The 22,728-nt window shown below is 45.0% G+C and overlaps 2 protein-coding genes across 2 annotated transcripts in view; one reads left to right on the plus strand and one right to left on the minus strand.

Annotated features, from left to right (window-relative positions):
* Window positions 1-16,580, plus strand: part of LOC115108076 (prolyl 3-hydroxylase 2-like) — a 93,762-nt gene extending 77,182 nt beyond the window's left edge. Inside the window, exons 4-15 of the mRNA XM_065008942.1 lie at window positions 1,097-1,228; window positions 3,452-3,579; window positions 8,077-8,166; window positions 10,698-10,738; window positions 11,382-11,473; window positions 11,806-11,933; window positions 12,381-12,470; window positions 12,866-13,022; window positions 13,199-13,316; window positions 13,536-13,611; window positions 14,447-14,587; window positions 14,827-16,580. Of these exons, the coding sequence (XP_064865014.1) occupies window positions 1,097-1,228; window positions 3,452-3,579; window positions 8,077-8,166; window positions 10,698-10,738; window positions 11,382-11,473; window positions 11,806-11,933; window positions 12,381-12,470; window positions 12,866-13,022; window positions 13,199-13,316; window positions 13,536-13,611; window positions 14,447-14,587; window positions 14,827-14,928 (1,295 nt within the window). The 3' untranslated portion in view covers window positions 14,929-16,580. The remainder of the gene's footprint in view (window positions 1-1,096; window positions 1,229-3,451; window positions 3,580-8,076; window positions 8,167-10,697; window positions 10,739-11,381; window positions 11,474-11,805; window positions 11,934-12,380; window positions 12,471-12,865; window positions 13,023-13,198; window positions 13,317-13,535; window positions 13,612-14,446; window positions 14,588-14,826) is intronic.
* ccdc181 (coiled-coil domain containing 181) lies at window positions 16,478-22,692 on the minus strand. Its single transcript, XM_029632021.2, is given in 7 exon segments — window positions 16,478-18,033; window positions 18,332-18,489; window positions 18,835-18,981; window positions 19,166-19,293; window positions 19,296-20,187; window positions 21,689-21,793; window positions 22,467-22,692. Coding segments are annotated over 7 exon segments (1,827 nt in total). The 5' UTR covers window position 22,692; the 3' UTR covers window positions 16,478-17,861.
* Between the last annotated feature and the right edge of the window lie 36 nt (window positions 22,693-22,728).

Below are 22,728 nucleotides of genomic sequence, written 5' to 3' on the forward strand. Positions count from 1 at the left end.
GAATTCTAAGTTCACCCAATATTAGGGGACATCTCTTCCTTGGAGAGCATGTGCCTCCATTCTCCTCTCTCCTCAATGCAGAGTGTGGTTCTGTGACAACATGCTCACGCTCAACCTCACTGGCCACAAACACTCCATCTGGCTCCTGTCCCCCTCCTCCTCTCCAACTCCTGCCCCCAGCCCCTCCAGCCTGACATCACGGAACGATACAGCAACCTTACACAACGGTGCCATGAAATCATCATGACTGACTCTCCTAAAGAACTGCCATGTTTGTTGATGAATTTAGGGTGTTCTTTTCTCCATTCCATGTGTGAGAGCAACAAATGACAGACCTGGCCCGGGCAACGAATCAACAAATGCAATGACTAGCAACGAGAGACGAGATTATTGTTGGTGTTCTTTAGTTCTAGAGATACAGGAGCATCCGGTTGTCTGACCTGTGATTTCACAGTGGTTGACTTCACAGGAGCATGTCACCGGGGGACATTGGTTAACCTGAATCCCACCTCGGCCATCTTTCTTTTTATGTTTGTCATTAGAGAAAGGATGACGATAGTTTATACATGCATGTCACTAGGTCCATTTTATTCCTGTGCTAAATGTTTTATTCACCCACTATTGTTACCCACTGTGTGTGGAAGGTGATGAAACCGTTGAACGCTAAAGGTTTGCTGTGTGGCTTTAGGATGCGAATTCCTCAGTCGACCTGAGAGTCTCAGTGAGTGAAGCTAAATGTAGTGCAAGTGAAAAGAAAACACATTTTGAATTGGATCTACTAGCCACTGAATCTGAACCAAGTGTTGGGCTGACGTGTCCATAGTGATTGCACATCGAGTACGGAGAACGCAAAGCACAATATCTACAGTAAATCGGTGGCGACCTGGCTGAAAAGAAACCTTTGTGATCGCAATAAAGAATGCATGGCAGTCAGTCGGATGACGACGCTGCACGAGACATTACGGTAGGCATTGCGAATGGTTCCTCGTCGTGATCACACGGCTCAATGCTTTTCCTTTAAAACTCTGCTTGATAAATGCTTATGAATATATGACTTCCCCCTGTATCCCCACCTACCCTCCTGTGTGTGTTTCAGACCACTTCACCCAGGCGCTGCACTGTGAACACGAGTGTGTGAGGGACCTGTCGACCCGGCCCGGCCGTCTGTCTCCCATGGAGAACTACCTGCCTCTACACTACGACTACCTGCAGTTTGCCTACTTCCAGAGTGAGCAACATCCCCCTACTGCACCCTACTTTCACCTCGGTTTTACCTCTTACGCTTCGACTCCCTGCAGTTCACCCGCTTCCAGAGTAAGGGCTGGAAGTATCGCCGGAGATCCGCGCTGTAGCTAGATGGCCATTTAAAGGCAACCTTTCCGCGTTCGCGGAGACTGCATTCGCGGTAAAACCGCTGCATGTGTCGGCTCAATCGGATATTACCTTCGCAGTTGAATGTGGATCTTCCGAGATACTTCCCCCAATACGGATTGATTCCAGCCCCAAGTCTTACCTAACCGCACCCTGCTTTACCCTACCTGACACTGCTTGCCGACGTTCCAAACCACAGGGTGTGGTGTTCAGACTGCAGAGATGGCCAACTCAGATCTTGGAGGGATGTCGTGTGTACAGGCTTTTATTCACTAACAATAACACACCTATATCAAATTATCATGAATTAGGTCAGTAATTCCCCTGTTGACTCGTGAGAGACAGGGAGCTGAGGAACACCTGGTCGCGGGCATTTGAAAAGGCAGGGATTAGAAAGGCCAGAACTCGTATTCATAAAGCTTCTCAGAGTAGGAGTGCTGGTCTAGGATCAGCTCGACCTTTTTAGATTGTCATGAATCGGGACAGGGTGGACCTGATCCAAGATCAGCACTCCTAATCTGAGACACTTTGTGAATACAGGCCCAGACAATCAACACCAAACAGACCATGACCACACCTCAATAGAGAAGCACACACTGTTCCACTCAAACTGATTCAGCAACATTTGTCCATGATCTGGTCTGTTGTTGTTCATAATAGGCCACCAGCATTTGTGTAGTCTGAGCTGTTTGGGGATCAGACATTAGAGGAAGGGGGGGGGGGGGGGTGGCAGGACAACATAGGAAAGGAGAGAAGGAAGGAAAAGCCAATGAGCTCATCAGAATATGTCTAATAAACCCAATTGGCTCATGGGATCCTAGGAAAAACACAGAGCTCAGTGAATCATTCCCAGCAGCAGCACTTAAAGGGATAGTTCAGGATTTTGGCAATGATGCCCTTTATGTACTTCCCCAGAGTCGGATGAACTCATGGATGCCCTTTTTATGTATCTGTGTCCAGTATGAGGGAAGTGGGTTAGTTTCGCACGCCAATGCTAACTAGCGTTAGTGCAATGACTGGAAGTCGACAAGTCTTGAGTCGCCTGTCAAGTCAAGTCTCCCCATCACTCAGCAGCCTCACATTGCTCTGCGGGAAGCTGTTTCCTCAATGATCCGTTCGGTGACATTGTCGGGGGGGGGGTTACGGCCTCAAAGCCCCTCACTGTTTACGACCTGGGAACCAGGAGCAGACGCGCTGACCGCAGAAATGCTGCTGCCTCAGGCCTGGCCGCCCCACCAGGAAGTGATATCTGAGCCCAACTACTTTACAAGATGGTAAAGCGCACGTGTCAGGGTGGATGTATGTGTGTGCATGTGTGTATGTGTTACTTGCAATTCACTACTTGCTGTAAGCACTTTAGGGACGGGAGATACTGCCCTAGCCTGGAGCCTGGAGCAGCTGTGGGTATGTGTGTGTGTTTCCAGTACCTCACCTAGCCTCTGACAAACTCTCACTGTTGTAGCGCTACTGCTGCTTGCTCCATTGTGGTCATGCGCCTGGAATGTTCAGCCGCGCTAGACTTCAAAATCTCATTTAGACCTAGGGGTTGCTTTATGACATGTGGACCTGTGCCGAACTTTGAGTGGAAACCTATAGGAAGTGTCTGTCATACTGTCTTCATCCCCAATGGCACCCTATTCCCTATATAGTGCACTACTTTTGACCAGAGCTCCATGGATGCTATTTGGGATGCAGTCTTACAGGGGAGTTCAGGGAGGGAGTCTGTTACGGAGGTGTGATGACAGTCCCTCTTGTTTAGGCGGGGCACAGAAGGATGGATGGAGGTCTTTTCAAGCTCTCTACCTGTCAACAGACTCATTAAACACCACCTTGCCTGAAACCTATTTTCTATTGATTTATCTCTCTCTCTCTCTCTCTCTCTCACTATGTTTCTCTTTCTTTCGCTCTCTGTTCCCCCTCTCTCTCTCTCTCTCTCTCTCTCTCTCTCTCTCTCTCTACCCCCTTTCTTTCAATTTCAATATTCAATTCCATTTTCAATTGTGTTGTCAAAGCAACACAACAGAACGTAACACTAACGTCCATTTTATAATGTCTTCTTTCTCTCTCTCTGTCTCTCCAGTGAACATGGTGGAGGAGGCGATGGAGTGTGCCAAGTCCTACCTGCTGTTCCACGAGGGGGAGGAGTTTATGACGGAGAACGTGGAGTACTACAGAGAGGCCGTGGGCCACGACGTCAAGCCCCGGGAGGTAAGCCTTGGTTGCATCCAAAATGGCACCCTATTCCCTATATAGTGCACCATATTTAATCCGGACCCTCATGGGCTATTCCCTAGCCTGGTCCCGGATCATTTTTGTGCTATAATTTCAACTATTTGTCAACCCAAACTGTTTGGCATGATAATAAGTGGCAAGGAGTGGCATGTTGGCACAAAAAGACTGGCACCCAGGCTAGCTATTCCCTATATGGTATAGTGCACTACTTTTGGTAGTAATAAATAGTGCACTGTAAGGAATAGACGCACCTTATTTGCTTTGTTCACGTTGGAGGGTACTTTAATCAGTTACTGTTGCTCTTTCTACGTTGTATGGCCAAATAGTTGGGGCCCAGGGTTTAGTTTTAATTCCTACAGATTTACTGCCCAATAGATTTTATAAGCCTGATATTGCTGCGTGAATTTAATGCCAGATTTCTTTTTAGTGACTCATCGTTTGTGTTTACCGGCAACCATATCCCCTTGGTTGTTCCTAATTATCAGGTTATTGGGAATGTAAATGTGCTGATAATTCAGAGCCGACCGTTTGGAATAAGCTGCGTCTCAAACGGCTCACTATTCCCCGTGGAGGGAATAGGGTGCTATTTGGGGTGCATCCGAAGTCAGTTTGCCTGGAGAACTATCTCGAACTGGCAAATTAGCAGCCGGTTTTACCCCGAAGAACTTGTCCCCCCCAAGAACAGTCGACTTTAAACCCTGCACTCTCTGTACAGCCAAGGAGTCTCTTGTTCTGCGCTCCCTCCCTTGCAGGCCCATTTTCCTGGAAAGCCTGGAACCTATTAGAGTGAACGTGAGTTCTCCCAGTAGGGCCAGGGTGTGTGTGCGAGAGAGTTTGCGTGTGTGTGTGTGTGTTTGTGTGTGTGTGCATGCCAGTGGACAAACCGGTGCAGCTAATGACTGTGGTTAGGACTCTGACATCAACCATCTCAGTCCCTCTGGTTCTCTCCTCTCGGCCCCTCGACTCTCCTTTCCTCCATTCCATCTTTCTCTCCCTCTCAGCCCCTCTTCTCTCCTCTCCATTCCTTGTCTTTCTTTCTCGTCCTTCTCTCTCTGCGGCTTCAGGGACCTCATTTAGCCAGCATTTTGAGCAGTGAAGAGCCGTGGTCTGTCTGCCTGCCTTCCTGGCAAGGCCTCCTGTCCTTCAGGAACAGGGAGGAGGGGTTATATCATGCATTAATGCCCACAGAAACAATTTAGGAGCTGTTTACATTACAGGTGGAAAGAGGAGATTTTTTCGCCCACCCACAAACGCCACTGGCTACTCGGGTTTCAAAACAGCCTCGCCACTTCTTGTCTATTGCAGATGATCACCCGTTCTTTCCCTCATTCCTCCTCTGTAACAACATGCCATTTGACACCCACCATCTCAGATTGTTCTGAAATCGTTTCTGTAGTTAGAAACAGATAAGATTAGCATTCCTGCAACAATATTTTATTGAAATATAATTCAAATGTCCAATTTGGGTGAAATCAATGTCTCAGAGACTAATTGATTGCACCCAAATTGGCCATTTTAATTTATAGGATTCATATAATATTCAATAAATATAGGACCTAACATCCTATTTGGACCAAACTTTTTTCTAACAATGAGTAAGACATAAGGAATCCAAATAAATGGTCAAAAGACCAACCCAACCCAACATTGAATATACAGTATCAGTTCTCTATGTCTGACAAGTAGTATGGGGCTGCTGCTTGGAGTATTGTTTCTTCATCCTATGTAATGTATTCTGTGGTTTTTTCTTCTTTTTTTCGCCTGTTCAAAGAAATTAGTCACTGAAGTTGTTAGGTTTATGTCCCATCCTACATCCTGATATTACCAGCTTCTGACCACTAGATGGTGCTGTTGTTGCTTTCAGGTGATTATTTTTTTACTCTTATTATACTGCTCTGTTTATACACTGCCCCCATCCTCCCCTTCCCAAAATACACATGTAAATGTTGGACTATAAATTGTGCCATCCTGTATTAAAATTATGCTCAAATGTTTATTCTATTCTACTGAGCCATTTACTTTATGTTCGTATTTGTATATTATTTCTTATTGTTATTGCATTGTCGAGATGTAACCTGCAAGTAAGCATTTCGTTGGACGATGTATACTATGCGTATTCCGTACATACAACTAATAAAACTTGAAACTTGAGGGGGGAATCTTCAAATGGTTTTTTCACCTAATAGCAGGAACAGCACCATCTAGTGGTCAGAACATGGCAATATCAGGATGTAGGGACATAAACCTAACAACTTCAATGACACATTTTTCTGAACAGGGCAAAAAAATATATACACAAATTCACTGGGAATACATTGGATAGGATGAAGAATCAATACTCCGAGCCGCAGCTCCATAGTACTTGTACTAGAGAACTGATACGACACTTAACAAAAATCTAAACACAACATGCAACAATTAAAAATATTTTACTGAGTTACAGTTCATATAAGGAAATCAGTCAATTTAAATCAATTCATTAGGGCCTAATCTATGGATTTCACATGACTAGGAATACAGATATGCATCTGTTGGTCACAGATACCTTAAAAAAAGATAGGGGATCAGAAAACCAGTCAGTATCTGGTGTGGCCACCATTTGCCTCATGCAGCGTGACACATCTCCTTCGCATAGAGTTGATCAGGCTGTTGATTGTCGTCTGTGGAATGTTGTCCCACTCCTCTTCAATAGCTGTGCGAAGTTGCCGGATATTGTCGGGAACTGGAACACGTCGATCCAGAGCATTCCAAACATGCTCGGCCAATGGGTGACATGTCTGGTGAGTATGCAGGCCATGGAAAAACGGGGACATTTTCAGATTCACGGAATTGTGTACAGATCCTTGCGACGTGCATTATCATGCTGAAACATGAGGTGATGGCGGCAGATGAAAGGCACAACAATGGGCCTCAGGATCTCGTAACGGTATCTCTGTGCATTGAAATAGCCATCGATAAAATGCAATTGTGTTCGTTGTCCGTAGCTTATGCCTGCCCATACCATAACCCGCCACCATGGGGCACTCTTTTCACAATGTAGACATCAGTAAACTTCTCACCCACACGACAACATTCAGTCTGCCATATGCCCGGTACAGTTGAAACTGGGACTCATCCGTGAAGAGCACACTTCTCCAGCGTGCCAGTGGCCATCGAAGGTGAGCATTTGCCTACTGCAATTGGTTACAACGCCAAACTGCTGTCAGGTCAAGACCCTGGTGAGAACGACGAGCACACAGATGAGCTTCCCTGAGACCGTTTCAGTTGTGCAAACCCACAGTTTCATCAGCTCTATGGGTGACTGGTCTGACGATCCCGCAGGTGAAGAAGTGGGATGTGGAGGTCTTGGGCTGGCGTGGTTACACGTGGTCTGCTGTTTTGAGGCCGGTTGGACGTACAGCCAAATTCGCTAAAACAACTTTGGAGGTGACTTATGGTAGAGAAATTAACATTACATTCTCTGGCAACTCCTGCAGTGAGTATGACAATTGCACCCTCCCTCAAAACTTGAGACATCTGTGGCATTGTGTTGTATGAAAAAAACTGCACATTTTAGAGTGCCATTTTATTGTCCCCAGTACAAGGTGCACCTGTGTAATGATCATGCTGTCTCAATCAGATATGCCACACGTGTAAAATGGATGGATTATCTTGGCGAAGGAGAAATGCTCACTAACAGGGATGTAAACAAATGTGTGCACAAAATCTGAGAAGAATAAGCTTTTTTGTGCTCATGGAACATTTCTGTAATCTTTTATTTCAGCTCATGAATTATGGGACCAACACTTTACGTTGCGTTTATATTTTTGTTCCGTATATCTACACATTGTTGGGGATGGATTGGTGTGTGGTGTACGTGGTTGGCTTTTGACAATTTCATTGGATTCCTCATGTCTAACTCCTTGTTAGAAAAAAAATGTTTGTACAAATTGGATGTTAGGTGCTCTCTAATGGAATAATATATGAATCCTATTCATTAAAATGGCCAATTTGTATACAATCAATTCACTTGATTTTTCAGAGATCAAATGATATTTAAATACAATAATGTCGCAGGAATGCTAATCTTATTTGTTTCTGACTGCAGAAACGAGTCCAGAACAACCTGGTTAAGTGGCGCCTTGAATGGGGATCAAAATCCTCTTGTGCTTTCTGAGGTAGAACAACCCGGTGTAGGTAATGACTGTGGTTAGGACTGACATCAACCATCTCATTTGGTCCAGCAATGAGGCGAAGAGAGGGCTGGAGGGGGCTTGACTGCTGAAGAGGTGTTAGGGTTGGGACAGTAAATAAGATATAAGAGGCACAGTGGTTATAAAACGATAGTCTTCCTTAAACGTTCTGCTTCAAGGGGTCAAATTTGGGAGATTCAGTCGCTCGGTAAATGTGCTAAAGTGATGTCATAAAAAAAAAACGTTTTTTTTTAACCTGTGGAGATTAACATGGCTGCCCGATATCTCTGTGTTTCTATAGAAGGCCGAGTGGTACCTGAGACGCCATAAGCAGGAGCTGGAGCTACTAGTGATTGGCAGTGAGAACATGCACGTGGAATTTACAGAGGGGGTGAGTACAGTGCATTGATGACAAAATGGGGAAACAGACTCTTATTTTGAACTTTTTGGGCTGTCTCTGATACTTGTGAATGGCTTCCATGACTACTGAAAGCTCAATCGTTTCTGGTCCTGTTACTGGAACGAGTCATTTTTGAAATAGGGACACAGAAAATGAGAGCCAGCGCGCTGGGGCCAGATTACTGATTTAGGATCCGTTTGGCTTTTTAGATCACAATTAATAAGATTAAATTGAAGGGGGTGGGGTCTGATCCTAGATCTGCACTCCTACTCTGTGACACTTGTTGATACATATGGGCTGTATGTAGGGCTGTATGTAGGACAGTAACAGGTGCCTGGTAGTTACACCATTATAGCCGCAGAACACAGCACCACCTAGAGGCCATGATGGAAAACCATTGGTGCTCCAGCTTTTCATTCATGTACTTTTTGCACTTTAATGCTTCTGGATCTGCATCTATTCCACATAGTTGTAGTATAGATTTAGTATATATATTATAATATAAGGAGTTTGTATATAGTATATACACTGAGAGTACACAACATTAGGAACATGACATAGACTGACCGGCTGAATCCAGGTGAACCCTTTTGATGACACTTGTTAAATCCACTTCAAGTCATTGTAGCGGCCCCCCTCTTGACAGTGAAGGTAACAATTAGCGGTTTTACAGGTCATTTCCTGCTATTCTACACATTTTGCCATAGGATGGAGGCAATTAAGCCGACATGGGCTAAATGGTGACTGCTGATGCACAACCAAATTTCTAAATTGTACCATGTGTATTCTATTATTTTAACTCTCAGCAGTAAGTTGAGACCCAGACTGAATTCCTAAAAAATATATAGACAGTACCAGTCAAAAGTTGACACACCTACTCATTCCAGGGTTTTTCTTTATTTGTACTATTTTCTACATTGTAGAATAATAGTGAAGACATCAAAACTGTGAAATAACACATATGGAATCATGTAGTAACCAAAAAAGTGTTAAACAGATCAACATACAGAACCAGTCAAAAGTTTGGACACACCTACTCCTTCAAGGGTTTTTCGTTATTTTGACTATTTTCTACTTTGTGGAATTATATTGAAGACATCAAAACTAACAGACATCCCACTAATCGCAAACGGGATGGGATAGCGTATCGCTGCAGAATGCTGTCGTAGCCATGCTGGTTAAGTATGCCTTGAATTCAAAATAAATCACTGACAGTGTCACCAGCATAGCACCCCCACACCATCACACCTCCTCCATAGTTCATGGTGGGAACCACACATGCAGAGATCATCCGTTCACCTAATCTGCATCTCACAAAGACATGGCGGTTGGAACCAAAAATCTCAAATTGGATTAATCAGAGCAAAGGTCAGATTTCCACCAGTCTAATGTCCATTGCTCGTGTTTCTTGGCCCAAGCCAAGCTTCTTCTTATTATTGGTGTCCTTTAGTAGTGGTTTACTTCTTGACATTTTCCGGATTGACTGATCTTCATGTCTTAATGATGAACTGTCGTTTCTCTTTGCTTATTTGAGCTGTTCTTGCCATAATATGGACTTGGTCTTTTACCAGATAGGGCTATATTCTGTATACCACCCCTACCTTGTCACAACACAACTGATTGGCTCAAACGCATTAAGAAGGAAAGAAATTCCACAAATGAACTTTTAACAAGGCACACCTGTTAATTTGAAATGCATTCCAGGTGACTACCTCATGAAGCTGGTTGAGAGAATGCCAACAGTGTACAAAGCTGTCATCAAGGCAAAGGGTGGCTAGTTTGAAGAATCTCAAATATAAAATACATTTGGATTACATTTACATTTGGACACTTTTTTGGTTACTACATGATTCCATGTGTTATTTCATAGTTTAAGTCTTCACTATTATTCTACAATGTAGAAAATAGTAAAAATAAAGAAAAAACCCTTGAATGAGTAGGTGTGTCCAAACTTTTGACTGGTACTGTATATATTGGTGAAATTGGTCCATGGGCCGACAAAAGGGGGCAGCTCATCCCTGATTCAGACAAGTGAGACATGGATTGTGTATGTGTCCCATTCAGAGTGTGAATTGGCAAGTCAAAATAATTAAGTGCCTTTGAACGGGATGTGTCTGGAACTTCAACACTGCAGGGTTTTTCACGCTCAAAAGTGTCCCGTGTGTATCAGGAATGGTCCACCACCCAAAGGACATCCAGCCAACTTGACACAATTGTAGGAAGCATTGTAGTCAACATGGGCCAGTATCCCTGTGGAACTCTTTCGACAACTTGTAGAGTCCATGCCCCGACGAATTGAGACTTTTCTGAGGGCAAAGGGGGGTGCAACTCAATATTAGGAAGGTGTTCCTAATGTTTTGTACACTCAGTGTAGGTTTACTTACTATGCCTGTAATATGTGGTTGTCTAACCTAGATACCTTAAGATGAGCGCTATAACTGTAAGTTGCTCAGAACAAGAGCATCCACTAAATGACTCAAATGTAAAATTCTGATCTGTCAGTGTTTTACCTTGTCTTGTAGCATTACTGGACCAGCACAGGTGGAAGAGAGGATTCGAACAGGTGAGCAAACCCAGAAATATCCTCTTGGAAATGTTAACTTGTTCAATATTTGTCCCATGGAATGTCCTGTATATTAATGAATATCAGATGTGTAGTTCACAAGGACAACACTGTGTCAGATAGATAGTTTAGACTCAAGTGATTCTTTTCACTTATAGACAATCATAAATGAATGAAAACTGTATTATGTCCTGTGTCGTATTTGACTGTAGTACCTCTGCTTTGTGTGGTATACACCACTGACATCTATTGGATATGTTCAGTATGGCATGCATCTTGTGTAATCTGTTGTGGCAAATAGTTGCACACTCTATATATGCTCCCAATAAATACTATTTAGGGTATTTCAATTACTTTCAAAGACATTTCAGAGTAAGTATTTTTATATATATATATACTTGTTTAAATACAAGTAAAATACAAGTATACAAGTCAGTTGAATATCGGAATATATTTGGAAATACTTTTTAAACACGTCAAATAGAAGTAGGCAATTCGGCCACATTATTTGAAAAATACTCCGTCAGAAAATAAGTATTTCAAAGACTCAAATACACATGTATTGATTGTCCTCATCCTTGTTATAAGCATGTACTGTCTGCCTGTTGACGTGGCTCCGTGCTCTGTTCTTGCATTCCCCCAGGATCCCCTCTGGTACCGATGGATGGATGGAGTATGTACCCATCTCAGAGAAGAAGAACTTCACTCTGGCCCCACCACAGGAGCTCAGAGAAGGTAGGACATCCTCTGTTCCCGACACCAATGCTTTTCCAACCTCTCCTCGGGGACCACCGGACGCTTCACAATTTCGTGGTAGACCATGAACTAGCACACTTGATCGGTTGACAAATGTGTGCTAGCTCTAGAATGGTTGAAATACATGGGACGACTTGACTCTGAGGAGAGGTTTATAGGACTCTGCAAATAAAGCAGAATTTAGATTGAACTAACCCATGATGGAAACAACTTGACAGATGAATGTGTTCCAGCATAGATGAGTTAACGCTTTGCCCTCATCCTCTGTACTGGTGTGTGTGTTTGTGTGTTTGTCTGCGTGTGTACTGTAGGAGGGCCCTTGGTGTATGACAGTGTGCAGCTGGTCCAGAACTCAAAGGCCCTGAACGGAACTCAGAGGGTTCTTCTGGATGATGTCATATCTGTGGACGAGTGTGCCGAGCTCACAAACCTGGCCCATGTAAGACGGCTGAATCTTATGTTGTTGCGAAAGCAGCAGCTACTCTTCCTGGGGTTCCACACAAAACATGAAACATGACAAAATACAGAACATTAATAGACAAGAACAGCTCATGGACAGAACTTCATCCAAATATTCACTATCATGAATTGTACTGTGTGTAAACGTGCATTTCAATTGATCGCTATTTAGTGTGTCGTTACAGGTTTACAGTGAACACTATGGGCCGGTTCCCCAGACACATATCAGGCCTAATCCTTGGTCTGAAAAGCACTTTCAATGGAGTATTCTCCGTCAAGTATGCTTTTTAGTCCAGGACGAGGCTTAATCCGTGTCCAGAAAACTGGCCCTTAGTGCACTTTGTGAACATGGCCATTGTTTGGTACTTGATAAATGCATTTCTAGAATATGAGAGCCAGGGTTTCAGTGCTCTTGTTTGGTCTACAGACTGTCACTATGGCAGGAGACGGATACCGAGGGAAGATGTCTCCTCACACGCCCAACGAGAGGTTTGAGGGAGCCACTGTGCTGAAAACACTGCAGGTAAGCAACGCGCCTATACATGGACACAATGGAGAAGATTAAATGAACCTCTGTTTGAAACCGCTTGATTCGTATTGCCCTTTTCATATAACAATCTCTCAGTAACGGTCTTGTCTCAAAGTTATCAAAAGTCACTCTTTCAGTACCTTAGTAGGCAACTACAGAATATGTTTGGTTCCTTACAAGCAGGGATGCAAATTAAGATGCCCTGTTAGCCTGAGGCTCGTATTTTTCAGACTGGGATAGTAGAATTTTTTTTCAAACAAACTTTGGAAAAAGTGTGTCACCCAGGCTAGTAGAAGTTGCAGTCTACTAGCCAGGCTGGCCAGTGCAGTTCTATCCTTGGCAACATGCTGAGTGAATATTTACCCATGTTTCTACTGTGTTACCTGCAGTACGGCTATGAGGGCCGTGTCCCATTGAGGAGCGCTCGTCTGTTCTATGATGCCAGTGAGAGGGCCAGACGCATCATCGAGTCCTACTTCCTGCTCAACTCGACGCTCCACTTCTCCTACACACACCTGGTGTGCCGGACCGCAATCACAGGTGAGCCAAGTCATTATGTGACTTTGAGAGTTTGAGCATGTAGATTTAGTCAAATTTGGTTTAGTTTGCCTCTTTGTTGCTTTAGTCAAGTTCGTCTCGGTTTGGTGCTGTTTTGGGGTTAATAAAGTTGGTCTCTGTTTTGGGATTAATATAAGTTTTATGTCTGTTTGGTATAGGGCAACAGGACCATAGAAATGACCTGAGCCATCCCATCCACGCTGACAACTGTCTGTTAGACCCAGAGGCCAACGAGTGCTGGAAAGAACCACCAGCCTACACCTACAGAGACTACAGGTTACCACCTAGCTCTGGGCCTTCATTTTTCCGCGATGAATATACAATTCAATGTAGTTATGAAGCAGCTTAGGGTACAAGCTCTGGTCCATGGCTAAGCTGCCTCCTAACAACATTGAAACATGTTTGCGTTGTCAATGGCACCATATTATTACCGTTACCTAGTGTTAAATAGTCATGGCTCGAACACATTTTCACTGGTTTTCATTGTGTCCTAAGTGCTCTGCTGTACCTGAATGGAGACTTTGAGGGAGGAGAGTTCATCTTCACAGAAATGGACGCCAAAACAGTCACAGTGAGTCCTCTCCTGAGAAGGGAAATCTTTTTTTTTTTTGAAGAGTGAAGTGATCAAAATGTCTCATGTCATTGCCTGTCTTTTCGCATGTTTTTATTAGTCTTACTGTCAAATCAAATCAAATCAAATGTATTTATATAGCCCTTTGTACATCAGCTGATATCTCAAAGTGCTGTACAGAAACCCAGCCTAAAACCCCAAACAGCAAACAATGCAGGTGTAAAAGCACGGTGGCTAGGAAAAACTCCCTAGAAAGGCCAAAACCTAGGAAGAAACCTAGAGAGGAACCAGGCTATGTGGGGTGGCCAGTCCTCTTCTGGCTGTGCCGGGTAGAGATTATAACAGAACATGGCCAAGATGTTCAAATGTTCATAAATGACCAGCATGGTCGAATAATAGTAAGGCAGAACAGTTGAAACTGGAGCAGCAGCATGGCCAGGTGGACTGGGGACAGCAAGGAGTCATCATGTCAGGTAGTCCTGGGGCATGGTCCTAGGGCTCAGGTCCTCCGAGAGAGAGAAAGAAAGAGAGAAGGAGAGAATTAGAGAACGCACACTTAGATTCACACAGGACACCGAATAGGACAGGAGAAGTACTCCAGATATAACAAACTGACCCTAGCCCCCCGACGCATAAACTACTGCAGCATAAATACTGGAGGCTGAGACAGGAGGGGTCAGGAGACACTGTGGCCCCATCCGAGGACACCCCCTTACCCTTTCTCCGTTTGGAGCCTCGTCTAAATAAAGTTGGAATTTCCCACGTCCAATGTAATCCCATTCCACCACGACAGTCAAGTACCCTGACCCTGATCTCCCCCCTCCTCCTCCCCTAGGCACAGGTGAAGCCAAAGTGTGGTCGTATGGTGGGGTTCTCGTCTGGCGGGGAGAACCCCCATGGAGTGAGGGCCGTCACCAGGGGGCAGAGGTGTGCCGTGGCCCTGTGGTTCACCCTGGACCCCCTCTTCAGAGAACTGGTAAACACACTACAGCCGTGGCCCTATCATAATGTCTTCTTTGATTATGTCTTTCACAGAGACACATGTCTAGAGTATAGTACATCATGTTATGTACAATATGTTTATAATGGCTATTGATTTAGGGATATATTTATTGCTCTTTAGTTAGGAAGATTATTATTTTGGGAAGATGTTTGTCACAAGACATAACTCCTCTCTTTTCTCCCTCTCTCCCTCCCTCTCTCTTTCTCCTCTAGGAGCGCCTGCAGGCAGATGAGGTGATGCAGGCGTTGGACAACCAGAGCAGCCAATCACAGTGGGACACAAGCCTCAACATCAACCCCAAAGACGAGCTGTAGTAGTCCGCCGGCCCCCAGCCCAGCACCCCTCAAATCTTTATATCTATCTATTTATTTAATGAAGTTTGGATCAGAACAATTTTATTTTTGTACTGTTTGAAGTGCAAGGTTATATAGTTGTTTGTGTTGCCGTCGTGGCTTTTAGTCTGTTGTGGTGATTATTTTCTCCTTCTGTTACATACCAGTACTTGAGTTCGCGTTTGGGTCTTTGTTTTTCTTTCCATTGACTCTCTCTCTCTCTCTCTGTTTGGGGTGAAACCCAGTCATTGTGCCTCACACTTTATAAGGTCCAGTTGACTTTGTGATGACTTTATAAGGTCCAGTTGACTTTGTGATGACTTTATAAGGTCCAGTTGACTTTGTGATGACTTCATAAGGTCCAGTTGACTTTGTGATGACTTTATAAGGTCCAGTTGACTTTGTGATGACTTTATAAGGTCCAGTTGACTTTGTGATGACTTTATGAGGTCCAGGTCACTTTGCGACGACTTAAAATGCTCAGTTCCCTTTGTGATGACTTTGTGTAGTGTGCGGGTGTGCGCGCGCACAAGGTTGTTACAACACAGACCTGTCATACGTATGAACAGTTCTTACTGCACTGTGATCAAGCGAAAGAGAAGAACAGCAGTCAACATTGCCGTTCTCTTGTTATAGAAAAGACAACGGGCTGTTTATAACGTTTCAAACATGAACTCATAAAACAAATCGGTCGTGGGATTATCTCCTCCGGGCGGTGTAAACACAGTTGATATGTTTCATCTACTTATTCACTGAAACATTGGCTGGAGTATATGCATTCACTGAGAGAAAGAGGTCAGGCATTTCTTTACAAACAGGGAGCTGTAAATCCCTTTCGGTGACTGACAACGATGACTGAACTGATCTGTCACTATTTTCCCATGCACTTTCTTCTCGTTTGTGGTGTGGTGAAGAGACACCGTCTTCGTGACTCACATCCCTCCCTAGCTCTGGTCCATGGCGTTAGCAAGCCTTACTAACGCCTTGGACCAGAGCTAATCCCTCCCGTCAATTGCGATCAAAACGCCAAGCAAGATAACTGTTTACAAGTTAGCTGACACACGGGCATGGAGTGTGTTTTGTTGTTGTTGTTGTGTGTTTTACATGTCTGTTTTTAAGATAGACAGCTGCTATTGCAATTGTCGGCATTTGATATTAGAAGCTTTTTAATAAAAGATGTCGTTTATTCCTGTTTAAAGGAATTCCTATTTTAAGGTGGCTTATAGGTGTCCTTTCCTTTCGAAACTTCCTCATTTCCTGGGTCAAAATAGACAGACAGGCGCACACACACTGTTAAAATCCAATGGAAAGAACGTGCCTTGTGTACTGATATTTCAATGATTACAACTGCTAACTATACGTAACTTATGCATTTTAAGTTAGATTAGGGGTTTTATCTTATCTTTTGATAGGGAGGATGGCCACTCACTAATATTTAAATATAAATTGCTGTAGCACAAACAAATTGTTGTATCCATCTCTTTTGTTGTTAATGTGTACTTATAAATTAAAAAGACAATATTTCATAAAATAACTTCAACCGTGTCCTTTATTATTTGGGAACGTGTAAATTGTTTACAATATGTGAACACATTGTCTATAGGTTCAGTTGTAAACCAACAGCATTTCATGAAGTGGTTTTACAAAAATGTATTTGAAAATCTAACCATGAATATGACGATTAGTAAATCGATCTTAAATATCAAGATAAACATAGAGGTGAATTATTCATAGTACTGACTGTTCCAACTCAGACTTGTCTAATTACAAATGATGTATGCCGTATCAAACCATCATTCTTTTTAAATCTCTTAGTCAGTGCATTGTCTCAAATCAGATAGCCGCGGGAAGTAGGGGTGCTCCAGCACCCACTGAAAAATCGGGAAGAAATGCACACACCAAAAGAAATCTTCGCAGCACCTCAAAACATCTTTAGAATGAAGCCGTAGAATGGCGCCCTCTGACGGAAGACAATGTGGTCGGCGTAGATGCCACTACTACAAAGGACCTAACTTAAGATAGATTTAAGAATAAACTTAAAAACACTCGGTGACAAACGGTTTATAAAGGCATTGTGGTAAGAGTGGCAATATGGGCTACCCACACCGAGACGACCTACTAGCACTGCAGGCATTGGTGAGCTCAATGTCTTCTAGTAGGCTAGGTTAAAGTGCATCAGCAACCGAGGAGGCTGTTGACAATGTAGAGAACAAGTGCCAGTAGACCTATGATCATATTCTGTATATATATTTGTCGTCGCACAGCTATTGAGCCAGTCACCTTGGTTATAATCATTCATTTGATCAAATAATCTCTTTATATACTGTACACAGCGAGCACGGGATTGATCCCCGACACCTGATCAATTCGGAACCCTTGGGAGTTGGGCATGTCTTACGAGGTAACGTCGAAGGGAACAGAACTTCGGAGGTCCTAAACGGATCATCTGTGACAAATGAAAAGGTAGAAAACAAAGCCCTTCTCTCAACAGTAGTCAACAGTGCTGATCCCATCTAAAGATTCACTTTCAGTAAAAATGCCTCATTTTAAGTTGATACTGGAACAGAGCCTAGATTTCTTTGGTGATTCCCCTCTCCCTTAGGCCTCGCCCACACTGAGATTTCGTTTTTTTTCGGATGGAGACTATGCTTTTTCAATGGGAGCCGTCCAATGCAGGATGAATGACAACGGAGCTGATTGTCCCCACCCCCCAAAAAAAATATTTTTTCCTTATGAAAAAGTGTAGATTAGTTGTACCTTTATAGAGCAAAAATGGACCACTATGTAGGCCCTAAATCGTATACAATTTCATCCGTGTTCATGTGTCTCTGTGTACCCCGTACCCTTAGCTTTGCTCAGATCTCGACTATTTCCTCTCGAGGTATGATGTTGCGAATGGTGGGTTCAGAAGCCGCTCAGAAGCGGTACGCCAGGTGCTCAGTGAAGCGGAAAGGCTTGGTCTCGTTGACGGTGCACAGGAGGTCCTGCATGCGCCGGGCGCGCCGCTCCTCAAACACCAGCCTGCGGGAGCGCTCTCTGGCCGCCTGCTGCTCCGCCCGCTTCTCTGCCCGCTTCTTCTTCAGCCACCTGAGGAGAGCGAGAGAGAGAGAGAACCGGACACATTATTTAAAAGATCTTTAGTGTCCAGGACCAGGGCGACCAACCCGGTTCCTGAAGAGCTACCCTGCTATAGGTTTTTAACTCCAACCCCAGTTGTAACTAACATGATCCAGCTTATCAACCAGCTAATTATTAGAATCAGGAGCGCTAGATTAGGGTTGGAGCGAAAACCAGGATGGCAGCTCACCAGGAACAGGTTTGGAAAGCAATGGTCCAGACTATCTCCAAGGCCCTTCAACAGTAGACAGACTGAGTAGGGACTCACAGTTTGAAGGCTCGTTCACACTCTTCTCGGTTGTGCATGTAGAATCCACTCTCCTCCTCCAGCCTCTTCATCTCCTCCAGCTGTCTATCTCTCTGCTGTTGTTCGTGTTTCCTCTGCAGCCATGACTTAAAGGCCTCGCCTGGGTCACTGTGCTCCCTCTGAGGGAGGTGGGACACGGGGACAAATCTAGTCAAAACGCTTTCACTCACTATCCTACTTTCTTGGATTTGCTTTTCACAAGCTTTCTGGTGCAGTATATTCTATGATTGCACAAAAGATTATAGCAGTTTAGCATACAGATACCCAATAACAACTTTTTCATTTCTTTATAATACGTCTCAGAAACTAACTTTCTTCCCTTTATTTATTAAATTATTTAAGTAAATAGCATGTACATTTAGCTGAAAGCACTGATTTCTACAAAGTACTACTACAGTACAATTACAGTACTACTACAGCCTGTGCTTGTGTGCTAGTGTCGCCCTGTAGTGGCCTGTGCGTACCCTGCCATTCCTTCTCTCCATCTCCTGGGCTCTGTCGATCCTCTTCTCCTCCTGCAACTGCTCCCTCTTCCTCACCAGCCATGCCCGGAACGCCAGCTCATTCTCCTGACGCTTCTGCTCATCCTCCTCCCTCTTCCTCTGCTCCTCCTGAGAGAAGGGGCAGGGGTAGAAAATAGAGAGAGAGAGAGAGGAGTCGGGGAGATAAAGAGAGCGGGGAAGCAAGGAGGATCATATAAAAACAGAAGGGGGAGAGGTAGAAAGAGTTACACAGGAAAACAGAAAAGGGGATTTATCTTTCATGATAAGCATTGGGACGTCCTGTGCTCCCCACCTCTCTGACGAGCCTCTCTCTCCTCTCCTGTATTTTGTTCAGTAGCTCCTTCTGTTGGGGCGAGAGAGTGAAGGTGGCCTGCTGGGTAGGGGCACTGTTGGCCGACTGCACCCTGCGCTTGGTGCCCCTCCCCCGCTGCCCCTCTGGCTGTGACTGGCCGAGTTGGGCCGGTTCCTGGGCTGGGCCGGAGGTCTGGGGGCGCGGTGGTGCTCGATCCCTATGGACATAGTGCTAGAGATGGGACGCAGCGGGGAGGATGTGGGGGTCTTGTTCGGGCTTAGGTCATTTGGACGGGAGGACGAGCGTGAGTTGTCGCTGGGGAAGCTCGCTAAAGGTGGCAGCAACAGGCCGCGGCTCTCCACCTCCTTCAGGCTGACAAGGTCAAACTTGCCATCTTTCTCCACCAGGACTTTGCCCTCTTTCCCTGGTCCACTCTGGCCAGCCTCCCCACCACCCCCACCCTTGAGCCCCTGCCCTCCTCCTTCCCCTTCCCGAGGGGTGAGCTTCAGCTCAGAGAGCTTCCCTGACACCTCACTCTCTACCTCCATTTCCTTGCTGGCCGTGCTGCTCACCTGCTCTACCACCCTTGTCTTTTGGGGGGTGCTGCTGTCTTTCTCGTACTCCAGTGGCGCCACCACCAAATCCACCAGCGTTTCTTTGAAGTGAAGGCGTCTGCGCCGAGTCATGTCCGGCGCTTCCTGGTTCTGCAGCTGCCGATTGGCTAGCTGGATCTTCTCCAGGATGTACTTCTTCTCCTCTTCCGGTTGGTCTTCCAGCACCGGAGGGGGCGGCGCTAGGGGGGATCCGCCCTTATATGGACTGTCTCGGTCGGAGTCGAACTCCAAAGGTTCCATGGGCGAGGGCCACCTCTCCTCCTCCTCCGCCTTCTCTGACTTGCTCGCCCACTTCTCCTCCTTCAGGCTTTTCTTGTCCTCCTTCCTCCCTCGCTTCTTCTCTTCCTCCTTCCCCTCCTCCTTCAGCTCCTTGTCTATTTCGGCCTCGATGTCCTCGTAGTCAGGTTCCTGTTGAGGAGGAGTGACGGAGTTCTATTCACCTGAGTCTCTCAGCAGACAGTGTGTCAGCAAACGATATGTTAATTAGGTACTTTGATACTTTGTGAGAGACATGACGGCTGTGTGTATGTGTGTGTGGTTATCAATGTACCCAGTCCAGAGCCCTATAGCTGTGGCCCAATGAAAGTGTCTGGATGTGTGTCAGTGGGTTGGATTTCACACACATACACTGAGATGCAGGCGCACGGTAACACAACACCACAAACTGTGGGCGCATTTGAGCAGATCACTTTTGTCAGGTTGGTGACCATCGTTGGTCACCGCCTTCCAAAGTGTGTTGTATTATGGGGATAAAAAATAGTCCGATTTGCACTTGCATGACGACTGTATGAGCTTTATAACAGATCAAAAGTCATGAAATTTTGACTGCAAATGTATTTCTGCAGTTGCTCTTCACCAACTTCATCCTGCAGCCATTACCTGCGTTGTGGGAGGCTCTATTGCCAACCAATCATTAGGGTGTTTTTGTTTGACTCGTGTGATCATGACCAAAGACCTGACTAAAACAGGAACCAACTTTGCCGCCATTCATGTATAGTTGAAAGTGATATTTGTGGGCTCTCTTTCACCAATTGATAGTACAATGTTAACAACTATATTTACAGTTTGTGGGCGTGTGATATGGGGGTTGGAGACGTGTTTATTTTCGACATTACAAAGAAAAACCTCCACAAACACTGGCAACACTGCCATGTTACACTGAGCCTTGCTGTTGGAAAACCGCATCAGTGTCCGACCTTCGGCTGTCCCAGATGCACTTTCCCCCACTTCACTCCTTAACTTTTGTTTACAGTTGGTTGCTTTCGCCTTCCTACTCAAAAGATCCCTGTGACATTGTCACAGGAAGTGGGCAAGCCGGGCGACCCAGCCGCTCACTGACCTACTTGGCCGTCGCTCCTGAGGTGCATTCAGTTCACTTGAACGTTTGCTACGTTGCCGAACGGTTTGTACTGAACGACACGTTTCCCCAAAACGTTGTTATACGTTCTTGAATAGACTTTGAGGTGCGTTTGCTCCCATTTAGTGGGTGTGGCAAGGTGTGGCTTGAAGCAATGAGTGACATTAAAAGGCAGTGGCTATGCTGACAGTGTTGCCCAACCCACAACCCACAACCCAACCCCTCCCCTTTTTTCGACTGGACGTTCAGTACAGCACCGTTTCCGGTCAGTGGAACGTTCCAGAACATAAAAAAGTACTTAACGCAGCCCTGGGTCCTCACTGATCAGCTAATCCCCGCTGACCTACCTGGCCGTCGCTCCTCCCCTTCCCGCTTATCAGCCAATCCCTCTGACCTACCTGGCCGTCGCTCCTCCCCTTCCCGCTTATCAGCCAATCCCTCTGACCTACCTGGCCGTCGCTCCTCCCCTTCCCGCTTATCAGCCAATCCCTCTGACCTACCTGGCCATCGTTCGTCCCCTCCTCACTGATCAGCCAATCCACCCTGACCTACCTGGCCATCGTTCGTCCCCTCCTCACTGATCAGCCAATCCAGGTCCTTCTCAAAGTCGTCCTCATACTCCTCCTCGGTCCTAGTGCTCGTTGGCACCAGACTCATCTTCTCCAAAGGAATAGCGTGAAGAACAATAGAAGATCAACCGGAGCATTGTATATGCAGGGCCATTTGTGATGATAGCCCCATAATTATACTTCCAAGGGTATACATACTTCCATTGTATTTAAATTCACACCAGTTCAGTTCGACTTTGTGCATTGACAATCCCTCATAAAACTAAAATAGAATAGCATTCCCGACTGTTTGAGCACACATCACAAGCATACAACTTCTGAACACTCACAGATCATATGTCACACAATACTATAGTGGACCTGTATTCACGACTCCCGTGGCCCTCCCATGGCCAAATGACGCATAGCGCCGGATAAACACTTCAACCTGGGACAGGTGCAGTTGTTTGCATTATTTTTTATTATGGGATCGTATTGTGAAATAGGCTAACTTGTCTTAACTGTTGTTGGAATTACTGGCAGATTTATTGCAGCTTGTAGAATATTACTGATACAACAGGACTGCGTGATGTGACAGACTGACATAGCCTGGTCTCCAGGCTCCAATACAAGAGGAAACATAGAAGCCTAACACGATGATGTAACATTAGAATAGGCCACTATTCCCACAAGCAATAGCCTACACACTTTATTATGAGGCGCAAGTCTGAAATAATTAGAAGCACAACCGTACCGTTACCCAAACATCGAAATGAACTCACCACTACCAGATGCTGGTGCGTCTCCTTTTTACTCAGAATAAAAATAAAATAATGTGTATTATATCCTCTTATATGGGAACTCGTTATTCGTTTTAATGGCCTACATTTTGGTGATACAAGCCGGCCGGAGCACCTGTCCAGATAATCTCCTGTGCGTGTCCCTCTCCCCTGCTCCACTAAAGGCTTTAATAGTCCTGTTGTCATAGAGACCAACAACACGCACATGCGTAAAACAGAAAACAAGTCTCTCACACTCGCGCAA

The sequence above is a fragment of the Oncorhynchus nerka genome, linkage group LG24, assembly GCF_034236695.1.
Source record: "Oncorhynchus nerka isolate Pitt River linkage group LG24, Oner_Uvic_2.0, whole genome shotgun sequence".
Lineage (NCBI taxonomy): Eukaryota > Metazoa > Chordata > Actinopteri > Salmoniformes > Salmonidae > Oncorhynchus > Oncorhynchus nerka.